Source organism: Panthera pardus, unplaced genomic scaffold (genome assembly GCF_024362965.1).
Source record: "Panthera pardus isolate Hobbes unplaced genomic scaffold, ASM2436296v1 HiC_scaffold_20, whole genome shotgun sequence".
In the NCBI taxonomy this organism is placed as follows: Eukaryota; Metazoa; Chordata; class Mammalia; order Carnivora; family Felidae; genus Panthera; species Panthera pardus.
Genome location: NW_026526766.1, coordinates 83,535,890 through 83,548,650, shown reverse-complemented (window position 1 = coordinate 83,548,650; position 12,761 = coordinate 83,535,890). Strand labels below are relative to the sequence as shown.

Here is a 12,761-nt window from a genome sequence, read left to right as displayed (position 1 = left end):
GCATCTTTCAGATACACAGTTCATTCTTGTTAACTGTAGTCACCATGCTGTATATGTATCTCCAGAACTGAAAGTTTGTACCCTTTGACCACCTTCACTCATTTCCTCTACCCTACCCGCACCTCCAGCAACTACCAATCTATTCTATGAGTTTGGTTTTTTTTGTTTTTTAGATTCCACATATAAGTGAGATTATACAGTATTTGTCTTTCTCTATCTGACTTATCTCACTTACCATAATGCACTCAAGGCCCATCCATGTTGTTTTATATGTATGTTATATATAGGTTCCCTTGGAGATATATATATATATATATATATATATCTATATATATCTGGTTCCCTTTATCGGAGAATGGTATTACAAGCCGAGATGTAGAGACTAGGTATGTTCATACCAAGTGGAGGTGGTCACTGCTCCAAGGCCCTCTCAGTACATAGATTTACAGAGCTAGGGAGTATGTATGTGTGTATGCTTATGTATACACACAGAGACATACATACCCCATACACATTTATGTCTATATTCTTTTTTTTAATGTTTATTTATTTTTGAGAGAGCGTGAGCAGGGGAGGGGCGAAGAGAGAGGGGAGGGAGGATCTGAAGGTGGCTTTGTGCCAACAGCAGCGAGCTTGACATGGAGCTTGAACCCATGAACTGTGAGATCATGACCTGAGCTGAAGCTGGACTCTCAAATGACTGAGCCACCCAGATGCTCCTGTGTCTATATTCTAAAAGATCCATTAGTTCACCCAGAGCTTCCACAGGGTTTATTCTAACCTTTCTCTTTTCATATCTGTATCTCTCTTCTCTTATAAAGAGAATTCTGGTCCCATTGTCCTTAGTTGATTTTCTTATTTGAAAAAATATTTTTTTAAATAAAAAAAACCTTTTTTTTTTTTTAATCTTTATTTTGAGAGAGAGACAGAGTGTGAGCAGGGGAGGAGCTGAGGGGAGGGAGACACAGAATCAGAAGCAGACTCCAGGCCCTGAGCTGTCAGCAGAGCCCAACGCGGGGCTCGAACCCACAAACCATGAGATCGTGACCTGAGCCGAAGTCAGACGCTCAACTGACTGAGCCATCCAGATGCCCCTTTTTAATTTTTTTTTAATGTTTATTTATTATTAATGAGAGACAGAGAGAGAGACAGAGCATGAGCAGGGGAGGGACAGAGAGAGAGGGAGATGCAGAATTGGAAGCAGGCTCCAGGCTCTGAGCTGTCAGCACAGAGCCTGACACGGGGCTCGAACCCACAAACCGCAAGATCATGACCTGAGCTGAAGTCGGATGCTTAACTGACTGAGCCACCAGGCACCCCAGTTGATTTTCTTATTTGATGAATCCTCCCATATATGAAAAATCTCTTCTTGTGGCCTCTGAACCGTTCCATGTGGAAATACTCAGGGTCGCCTCACTCAGGGTTCAACCTCCCGTGTAGACCGGCCCTTTGTGTGCATGTGGATAGCCTCTTCACAGTTTGTGCCCTGTGCGTGGACACCTACTATGCTCTGCCCCACCTAATGGCTGTCAGACTGGATTGCTCAGGAAGGGGCGAGGGCTTCCTGGGAATTCTTGTTTCACCTGAATGTTTCTAGCTGTGGGGTTATTTCTTTATCTTTATCTTTTTTTTGTGTGTGTGTGTGTGTGTGTGTGTGCCCTTTTGGTTTGAGGCCTCGTACTTTCCCTGAGTCTGAGAAGCTTAATGGAAGTTTCTTCCTGAAAATATTTGTCATCATCTCTGCATATTTTTTCTCTTCTATATATACTGTCATGTGGATGTTGATTTCCTTCATTTCTCTATTCCATATCTCTTGATTTTTCTTTTATGTATTTTACCTTTTCCTGATGTCAGGCAAAGCCTGATACTTTAGCTTATTAATTTGTTCAATGCTCTCCTTTCTGCTCTTTAATACATTTATCCATTCAGTTTATTTCAGTGATTATATTTTTCATGCCCAGTATTCTTATTTGCTTCATTATGACATTTTCTTCCGGCTTTATTATTTAGTTTTTTAATGTTTATTTATTTATCTTGAGAGAGAGAAAAAGAGCACGCCCACATGTGCATGTGGGCAAGGAAGGGGCAGAGAGAATCCCAAGCAGGTTCCACACTGTCAGTGCAGGGCCCTACATGGCTGGCGCTTGATCTCATGAACTGTGAGGTCATGACCTGAGCCAAGAGATCAGGAGTCTGACACTTAATCAGCTGGGCAACCCAGGCACACCCCCTTCCTGCTTTATTTCTAATATCCTTCCTTATTAAGTTTGAAAGTTTATTTTTAAGATTATATATATATATATATATATATATATTTTTTTTTTTAATGTTTATTTTTGAGAGAAAGAGGGCGCACACGCGAGTGAGCAGGGGAGGCGGGGAGAGAGAGGGAGACACAGAATCTGCAGCAGGCTCCACACTGTCAGTGCAGAGCTTGACACGGGGTTCGATCCCACAAACTGTGAGATTGTGACCTGAGCTGAAATCAGATGCTTAAGCACATGAGCCACGCGGGTGCCCTGATTTTAAGTAATCTCTACACCCAGCAGGGGTTCGAACTTGCAACCCCAAGATCAAGAGTCGCATGCTTTACCGACTGAGCTAGCCAGGTGCCCCAGTTTGTTTATTTTTAAACATTTATTTTCTGTCTTTTCTCCTGTGTCCTGGGGATATTAGTCACCTTGGTTCATGATGTATCTGAGGTGTGGTGAAGAAAGCTACAGTCAGCTTTGATGCCTAGTTTGTGCCTCTCCTGGGTTTAGAGAATGAAGGTGGTAGGGGTCCAGGGAGAGGACTTACCCACCGTCATTATACGGTGTGAAACCCCTTCTAAGGCTCAGCACTTTTTAAGGTCTGTTTCCATCTGTTAGAAACTTCTAGCCCACAAAGTACAGAAAGCAGTGGTGGGAAAAGGGAGCCGTGAAGATACAGGGACCACCCACTGCCATCCGTGCATATCCCCACCAGCTGGCCCCATGGCACCCACTTGTTACTCTGCAGCCCCTTGACGGTTTCAGGCTTGCCGACAATCTTTCTGCCCTGTAACTGCAACTGCCTATTCAGTAAAATGTTGGAGAGAAAAATATTTACCGAAATAACTGCACCACACCCTAACTCTCATCTCTGGTGTCTGGCTCTGGTCTGCTCTGCTTGCATTTTCACCCTACATTAGGGCCAGATTTCCCTATGTTGTTCCAGGGATTTCTGTCTGTATGTAAACACAAATTAATTTTTTTGTTTAGTATAGGTTCATACTTCACATGCTGTCCAGCAGCTTGCTGTTTTTACATTTTATCTTTTAAAAGAGTTTTTTTTTTTTTTTTAATGTTTATTTACTTTTGAGACAGAGCAAGATGGTGCAGGGGAGGGGCAGAGAGAGAGAGGGACAGAGTATCTGAAGCAGGCTCTGTGCTGACAGCAGAGAGCCTAATGTAGGGCTTGAGCTCACAAGCCAGGAGATCATGACCTGGGCCAAAGTCAGATGCTTAACCAACTGAGCCACCCAGGTGCCCCAGCAACTTGCTGTTTTTAAAATGGCTGATTAGGGGCCCCTGGGTGGCTCAGTCAGTTGAGCGTCCTCTTGATTTTGTCTCAGGTCATGATCTCAGGGTTGTGGGGTTATGGAGCCTGCTTAAGATTCTTTCTCTCTCTGCCCCTCTCCCCCACTTCTGTGCTCTCTACCTCAAAATAAAAAATAAAACAATTAAAATGGCTGATTAACATGATTGATTACATATGAAGGTAGTTTGGTTTCAATCAAAGATAGCTTTAATATATGTGTATGTATAGTTTTTATATCCCTTTTACACTGAGGTGTCTTCATATAATTACCTTATCTTAAACGTAAGTTAGTGATAGGGTAGAGTGTAGTTGTTAGTGTTCTGTGAAGCACTTGATAATTGCCTTCTTTGATTCTTTTAGGTTGTTACCAGTTTTTAAATACTGTATGATGATACTGAAATAAATATCTTTATGGATAAAGTGCTTTACATTTACAGATCATTTTCAAGGATGGATTTACAGAATGGATCAAATAGAGGAGTAGGTCAAAAGGCATTCAAATAGTATTTCCAATATGATGTACCAACTTGCATTCCTACTGACAATATGAGAGTGTTTTCCCACACCATCGTGCGCTTAGGTTATTTTGATGATTTGACTGTGACCAGAAGAATTCTGTATCTTGAAAAAAATGCTATCAAATAATATAATTAAGGTATGTTCCTCATTTTATTCTTATCTACTGGATAAATGGACATATGTTTTCTTACAGGACTGAATTTGCTCTTAAAGAAATCATGTCCTCTGGAGGCGCTGAAGATGATATCCCACAGGGAGAGAGGAAAACAGTTACAGATTTTTGTTACCTTCTGGATAAATCTAAGCAGCTGTTCAACGGATTAAGGTTAGTGGACTCTTGACGCCTTAAACTTTTCTCTAGTTCTGTGTTTTTTTCCCTATGGCTGGTGTGTGGTAAGTTTCTGAAAGTTATGGATAGAATGTTTTATAAATACCTGTATTAGAGGTCAGGTGATCATGCTGTTTTGACCCTCTTCATTTTCAGATGAGAAGACAATAGGAAAGAGGAATACTGTTTCCTTCAAGTTGAGGCGAGCAGTTTTGTTAGATGGTTTTGTATACGATATTCCACATCATACCCTATTTATTTATTTATTTATTTATTTATTTATTTTTAATGTTTGTTTTTATTTTTGAGAGACAGAGCACTAGTGGGGAAGGAGCAGAGAGAGAGGGAGACCCAGAACCTGAAGCGGGCTCCAGGCTCTGAGCTGTCAGCACAGAGCCCGACGCGGGGCTAGAACTCACGAACTGTGAGATCATGACCTGAGCCGAAGTCAGCGCCCAACCGACTGAGCCACCCAGGTGCCCCCACATCATACCCTATTTACATCTGATTTTACACATTGGGGTATTGAAGTTAATGTATCTTTTAAGAAAACATTTACAATTGTAAAGATAATTACAAGATTATCAAATATTCATTTGATAATATTCCATGACCACTGTATCTAAGGTTACACTTTCAGTCACTTTATCCCTATATTCATTTAATTTTTTAATAAAACTGATGACTGTCTTGAGCAATCTTATTAATTTGCCTATAATGTCTTCCTACATAAAACTAATATTCCTAAGAATAGGACCCTGTTTGTCACGGTTTCTCTAGTACATAATGCCCAGGGTCTGGCCCATTGCAGATGCTTCATAAACATTTGTTAAATGAAGGATTCCAAAGGCAGGTTTCTTAACTTCTGTACTCTGCTGCTTTCTATTTTGTGCCAGAGAAGAATCTTTGAGATCAGCTTCTGGTAATAATCAGATTAATTGCAACTTTTTAAAGAATTATTTTCTGGGGTCTGGGTGGCTCAGTTGGTTAAGTGTCCGACTTTGGCTCAGGTCATGATCTTGCGGTTCGTGAGTTCAAGCCCTGCCTTAGGCTCTGTGCTGACAACTCAGAGCCTGGAGCCTGCTTCGGATTCTGTGTCTCCCTCTCTCTCTGTCCCTCCCATGCTCATGCTGTCTCTCTCTGTCTCTCAATAATAAATAAACGTTAAAAAAAAAAAAAAAAGAATTATTTTCTGGGGCACCTGGGTGGCTCAGTTTATTGACCATCCGACTCTTGGTTTCTGCTCAGGGCATGATCTCATGGTGTGTGAGATCAGTTCCTATGTTCGGCTCTGCGCTGATAAGCATGGAGGCTGCTTGAGATTCTCTCTCTCTCCCCCTCTCTCTCTGCCCCTCCCTCTGATCTCTCTCTCTATCCCTCAAAATAAATAAATAAATAAAATTTAAAAAAGAAAATATATTTTTTCAACTGATTATTGCATTTCTTCCATATTTTTTCTTGTCCCTTGTCCTCCCTCCTTTTTATACTTGTAATGCCTAGAGTGAACATCCAGCTCAGGTCCTCTGTAATGACCTACTCTTGATTTTCATCTCTGTTCTCTTTTACATCATTTCGTTTTCAGAAAATGTCTCTAAAATTTGTCCACCATATGCCAGACATACTCTTTTTTTGTATTCATTTACTCTTTATGGGATGTATGTCATCTTGTCATTTCATATCAGCATTTTTTGCTAAACTGCTTAATAAAAAGCCCTAGATACTACGTTTTGACCCAAAGTTTACTAGCTTCTCTATATATTCTTATTTGAATATAAGAATAAGTATAGTATGAGTATGTCTTCACTGAGTATGTTTGAGAAGCATATTGAATTTAGTGGCATCTCCCTTCTTAAAAAGGAATTATTTTCCTAATCTGATTCTGGATCATAAATGACTCCTTAAAGCTCAAGTAATCTCTTTCTAGAGACTCTCCATCTGGCTAAAATCACTCTGTAACTACAACAACAGTAACAGTAACACATTTCCACACAGCATTCTACAGTTTGTAAATCGCTTTAAAGTACGTCTTCATCTTTAAGCCACACGATGACAGTATATAGTACAAAACACGTAACTAGAGTTGATTGTTTTATTTTACCCTCTTTTTAAATGTGCAAATTTTAAATTTAAATTTGTTGTGCAGATCAATTTAACAGCTCAAATGTGTCTCATTTTGATCTTTTTTTAAAGTGCCATGTTAATGATCACACTGATTTTATTTTTATTTTTGAATTTTTGATTTTATTTAGTTTTAAAGTAATTGCAGAGTAAAATTGTGTCTGTGGGGATGGTAGGAAAACCTAATACATGGAGAGGTTACACGAGATCTAATCTTTAGGACTGCTTATTTATTGTTACAGAAATTTATTATAATATGCTTGTGATACCTATTTCAGTTTAGTTCTTGAGCTCTTGAAACTGTATCGGGTCCAAGAATTAATCCTTCTGGGCACCTGGGTGGCTCCAACTTCAGCTCAGGTCATGATCTCATGGTTCATGAGTTCGAGCCCCACTTTGGGCTCTGTGCTGACAGCTCAGAGCCTGGATCCTGCTTCAGATTCTGTGTCTCGCTCTCTCTCTGCCCCTCCCCTGCTTGTGCTCTGTCTCTCTTTCTCAAAAATAAACATTTAAAAAGAAATAATTAATCCTTTTGACTTTGTTTTTTGAAATATTCAGTACATGGGGCGCCTGGGTGGCTCAGTCGGTTAAGCATCGGACTTCGGCTCAGGTCATGATCTCGCAGTCCGTGAGTTCGAGCCCCGTGTCGGGCTCTGTGCTGACAGCTCAGAGCCTGAAGCCTGTTTCAGATTCCGTGTCTCCCTTTCTCTGACCCTCCCCTGTTCATGCTCTGTCTCTCCCTGTCTCAAAAATAAATAAAATGTTAAAATTTTTTTTTTGAAATATTCAGTACATAATTTCACCAGTTTGAAATTTCTCTTCATTTGTTAAGTCAATAATTTTGTCAGTATACATGTGTAACTTGCAGATACCATAAATTGCTACCCAGAAAGCACTATTTTTTTTTTCTTAACTTACATTATATCACTCTGGCACTGTGGCCACAGCTTGCTTGCTTGCTTGCTTGCTTGCTTGCTTTCTTTTATGTTTATTTATTTAGAGAGAGAGAGAACGCCCACACACGTGCAAGCGGGGAAAGGGCAGAGAGGGAGAGAGAGAATCTCAAGCAGAGCCCAGTGCAGAGCTTGATCCCATGAACTGCAAGATAATGACTTGAGCCGAAATCAAGAGTTGGACACAACCTACTGAGCTGCCCAAACACCCCTGAAAGCAGTATTTTCTATACTAATATATTGATTGCCTCCCAGATGTGGAGTAGTACTTCCCCAAAGTGCTATTTTTAAAGTTTGAGAATCGTGGGGTGCCTGGGTGGCTCAGTCGGTTGAGCGTCCAACATCAGCTCAGGTCATGATCTTGCAGTTCATGGGTTCAAGCCCCACATCAGGCTCCCTGCTGTCAGCCTGTCAGTGCAGAGCCTGCTTCTGATCATCTGCCCCCCTCTCTCTGCACCTCCCCTGCTTGCTCTCTCCCAAAAAGAAATCAATCATTTAAATTAATATTTAAAAAATAAAATAAAATAAAATAAAATTTGAAAATACTAATAATAAATTTTGGCCTAGAGGAATGGTTAAGCAAATTCATCAGGGATTTATTTTCAGTGTTTTGTGTACAGGGCCCTCTTTTAAAAAATTAAAAAAAAATTTTTTTTTAATATTTATTTATTTTGAGAGAGAGCGCGCACAATCAGGGGAGGGATAGAGACAGAGAGGGAGAGACAGAGAGAGAGAGAGAGAGAGAGAGAGAGAGAGAGAATCATAAGCAGGCTCTACAGTGTCAGCACAGAGCCTGATGCAGGGCTCGATCCCATGAACTGTGAGATCATGACCTGAGCCGAAATCAAGAGTTGAACACTTAACCGACTGAGCTACCCAGGTGCGCCCAGGGCCCTCTTTATTTTAAACACCCTTAATTATTTCTGTAATAAATATGGTGAGTAAAGTATATATATTCTCTGAATGCTTTTGGGTTGCTGTTTGAGAGAGATGTAGCTAATGGCAGTGCAAGTGTGAAGTTTCCTGAGAGATTAGTACTTTGATTCTCTTCCTTTTTTTCACTTTTTAAGAACATCTGTTTTAGACACATACACACACACAAACAGAATGATATAGAATTATTAAAAAGATTTGGTGGATAAATAAATGAAAAAGAGCGAATTACAAAAACAGTATGTTCTTCATGATCTTGATTTATCAAAAATTCTATATTAAATTGATGTTCTGTATACCCTAGTAGCTCTTAGCGGGGACTGTTTGCTTTTACCGCCCAGTTTGGTCCCTAACCAAAGACCAAATATATTTGGGGGTTGATGTTCTCAAAATGTCTGGTACATATGGGGGTGTGTATTTTCTCTGCTTGTTTATCTAAATGAAAATGCTTTGTTCAGTATTAGGCCTTGGTTGGAAAGGCCTCTATTTATCAGTTCTGTAGGTTGTGTTTGAGTTCCCCATGGTGGTGGTTGTGGGGTGTGTGGCATTCTTCTCCACACTGCTCTCCCATTCCCTCTCCAAAGTAGCTCTTTGAGTTATGTGAATTAAAAACCTCTCTGCTTTTCAAGGGGTGATACAGTTTTAGTGCATTTCTTTTGAAATAGAGAGGATTTCTTTGGGAAAAATGAAAAGAAAAATTTTTTGGTTGTTTTCCCTCTTTATATCTATGTTGGTCTGAATAGAAAACAGGATCATAGTGCTTATAGAGAAGAAGAAATACATTGGTGGTGGTCTGGACCAGTTTTGGGACTTGGGGAAATGGGAAAGTGGGGACCCAGCTAGAGTAGCATAGCCTTTAACATGGGGCTCTTCCTTCCCGACATTCCTCTCACTGTTAGTGTTTATCAATTTTGGCTAGCTTTCCTTCATGCTTTCTCTATTTTTCTTGAGTTCACAAACTAATTATTAAACTTACAATGCAGTGTAATATACTTGCAGAAAAGTACAAAGATTATGAATGTATTTTTTGCAAATGGAGCATATCCATGTGGCTTGTACTTGGATAAAGAAATAGAACATATGGGGCCGCTTGGGTGGCTCAGACGGTTGAGTGTCTGACTCTTGATTTTGGCTCACGTCATGATCTCAAGGTCATGGGATCAAGTCCTGCACGGGGCTCTGTGCTGACAGTGCAAAGCCTGCTTGGGATTCTCTCTCTCCCTCTCTCTGCCCCTCCCCTACTTGCTCGCCCTCTCTTTTTCTCTCAAAATAGATAAGTAAACATAAAAAAAAAAACAACAACAGAACATTTAGCACCTCAGCAACCCCCTGTGTTCCCTCTCACTTGGACTTTTTAACTCCTTATGAGGAGAGCAAAAAAGTGCATTTCAGTTCATGAAAGGCTTCAGAGTTTCTATATAATGTCTTACTTAGATGTAATAAATTCCCTTTTTGCCCTTGAAGGTGTGTCTTTCCACCTTATATTACGTCGTTCATCTAAGTTCTCAGAACCTTTTAATTTTCCTAGGCATGAGTATTTTTTATAACGTTTATTTTATTTTTGAGAGAAAGCGTGAGTGGGGGAGGGGCAGAGAGAGAGAGAGAGAGAGAGAGAGAGAGGAGGACAGATGATCCGAAGCGGGCTCTGCTTTGACAGCAGCAAGCCCTGTGGGAGGCTCGAACTCACGAACCACGAGATCATGACCTGAGCCGAAGTCAGATGCTTAGCTGACTGAGCCACCCAGCTGCCCCTAGATGTGAATATCTTAACGAAGTGTTTTTCTTGACTGAAAATATCTCCTTATATTATGTGCATAATAAATAAGCTGTTTCCACTCACTGTGTAAGAAAACATAGAGCAAGAGAGTGAAAAATAGATCAAATGAATGGTGTTTTTCCTTTAATAGCTCTTGCATGTAGTTACAGTAGTAATGAAGTGAGAATAATGTTAGAAATATCTTTGAATACTGTCAGAAAATGATCAAAAGCCCCAGTGCTTGCAGGGTTCCAGTTACCATGGTGACTAAGACTGCCGGAGCAGAATGGAATACTTGCTGGGATTATATAAGACAGCATCTTGAGACATGTATTTGAGATACACAGCTGTCCCTACCAGTGATATCCATGACTTTTGGGTGCCTTGAGACAGCAGAGGCCTCCAAATCACTGATTATTTGACTCTGGAAGAGCAAATACACATAGCTAAAATGAGCACTGGAGGCCACAAATATACATTGACAGAGAAGTGTGCCAAAGTGAATATAATGGTCTTAAATAAAAATAACTGCAGAAATTGTTTTGATTAAATAGGCTTCTAATATTTCAAATTAAAGAAGAAATCCCCCACAATGCTTCCTTGAAGAGCCTATTTTTAGGATGCCCTGGTTCCTAAGTAGGAAAGGGTAACTGGGAGATGAACGGTCTGTTCCCTTGTCCCTTTCCTCCCCTCCTGCAACCCTTCCTTCCTCTTTCTTCCTTCTTTATCTGCCCCTCCCTCTTCCTTCTCTTCTTTCCTCAAAAAATTCATACCTTCCTTGAGGCAAGCTCTGCACACCGGTAATAGTAGGGTATCTGTGGGGCGCCTGGGTGGCTCAGTCAGTTGAGCATCCAACTTTGGCTCAGGTCATGATCTCACGGTTCGTGAGTTCGAGCCCCACTTTGGGCTCTGTGCTGACAGCTCGGACCCTGGAGCCTGCTTCAGATTCTGTGTCTCCCTCTCTCTTTGCCCCTCCCCCACCCATCCTCTGTCTCTCTCTGTCTTTCAAAAATAAATAAAAACATTTTTAAAACATTTAAAAACGTAGTAGAGTATATGTTATTTCAAAGATGATGCTTAAAGTAGCTGTACAAGCTTATAATAAATATTTTGGTTTTCTGTGGCTTATTGCTCAAAAGAATTGCACATGCATTTGAGGTAGACTGCCACCAGAGTGCAGTGGATATCTTGGTCACATGATGTAGAGAAGTGTGGACTAATAAAAATTTAATACAGACCACAAATGTGATTTTAATTGTCTAGTAGCCAGATCTTAAAAAATGTAAAAAGGCAAAAATGAAATTAATGTTAATAATTTGTTTGATCTAATATATCTAAAATACTTTATTTCAACATGTCGTCAATATAGAAAAATTATTGAGATCTTTTACATTCTTTTTTTTCATATTTAGTCCTTGAAGTACACTGAATATTTTATTAGCTTTTTTAATGCTTATTTTTTTATTTTTGAGAGAGAGAGAGAAAGAAAAAAAACATGAGTGGGGAAGGAGCAGAGAGAAGGGAGGAGAGAACAGAGGACCCAAAGCAGGCTCCATGCTGACAGCAGACAGCCTCATGCGGGGCCTAAACTCATGAATCACAAGATCATGATCTGAGCTGAAGGCGGATGCTCAACCAACTGAGCCACTAAGGTGCCCCCTGAATATTTTATATAAACTTAACATACATTTGAGTTCAGATGAGCCACTTTTCAGGTACTCAGTACCCATGTATGGCTATTGACTCAGGCAAAATTCCTCCCACTTTTAGCTTCTGTTCACAAAATGATCCGCTGTGCTTTCTGGAGAATATATACTGGCTGTTTTGGGGTTCTCTTCTTCACAGGTCCATCAGATGTCCCTGTTTGTTTCTTCTGTCTCTTCCTGTACAGATGCCAATAGCCTGCAGGTCTTTTGGCTGTTGGTGATTTGTCCCTACCCACCTGTATTTGGGGATTTGAAGGATACTTTATTACTTACTCTGTTAGTTTGCTAGGACTATCATAACAACATATCACAGATTGGGTTGCTTAAGCAACAGGAATTTATTATCTCACCGTTCTGGAGGCTAACAGTCCCAGATCAAGGTACTAGCAAGGTTGGCTCTTTCTGAGGCCTCACTCCTTGGCTTGGAGATGGCTGTTTTCTCACTGTGTACTTAAATCTAGTCATCCCTCCATATGTGCGCATCCCTGGTGTCTCTGTGTGTGTCCTTATCTCTTCCTTATAGGACACAAGTCAGATTATATTAGTGCCCACCCAAAAGGCCTTGTTTCAATTTAATTACTATATTTGTTTAAAGGTCCCATGTCCAAATGCACATTCCGAGGTACTGGGGGTTAGGACTTCAACATCTGAATTTTGAAGTGACATAACACTTACTTTTGCTGAAGATGTTGTTTGGGGTTTTGGTTTTGTTATCTAATGTTTCTGTCTGTTTTTGGAATGTACCTGAGTAGCTGAAACTATGCTGCTGTCCTTTCCCCAGAATCCAGAAAATCAGCTATTTAAATGATATACCAAAATTTTAAACACTAAAATAGATGAGTATATTTCTAATTAGTTCTTTTTGACTATCAAAGTTCAGTATAACC

The 12,761-nt window shown here is 40.2% G+C and overlaps 1 protein-coding gene across 4 annotated transcripts in view; it reads left to right on the top strand.

The window, feature by feature from the left end:
- The window catches only part of SCAI (suppressor of cancer cell invasion), a 152,314-nt gene that overhangs the window by 69,552 nt on the left and 70,001 nt on the right, over nt 1-12,761 (top strand). For all 4 annotated transcript variants that reach the window (XR_002072907.2, XR_002072906.2, XM_019421160.2 and 1 more), the window contains exon 3: nt 4,274-4,405. Coding sequence is in view for 2 of the 4 variants with exons in the window: in XM_019421160.2 (XP_019276705.1) it covers nt 4,274-4,405 (132 nt within the window). In the remaining 2 variants the exon portion in view is untranslated. The remainder of the gene's footprint in view (nt 1-4,273; nt 4,406-12,761) is intronic.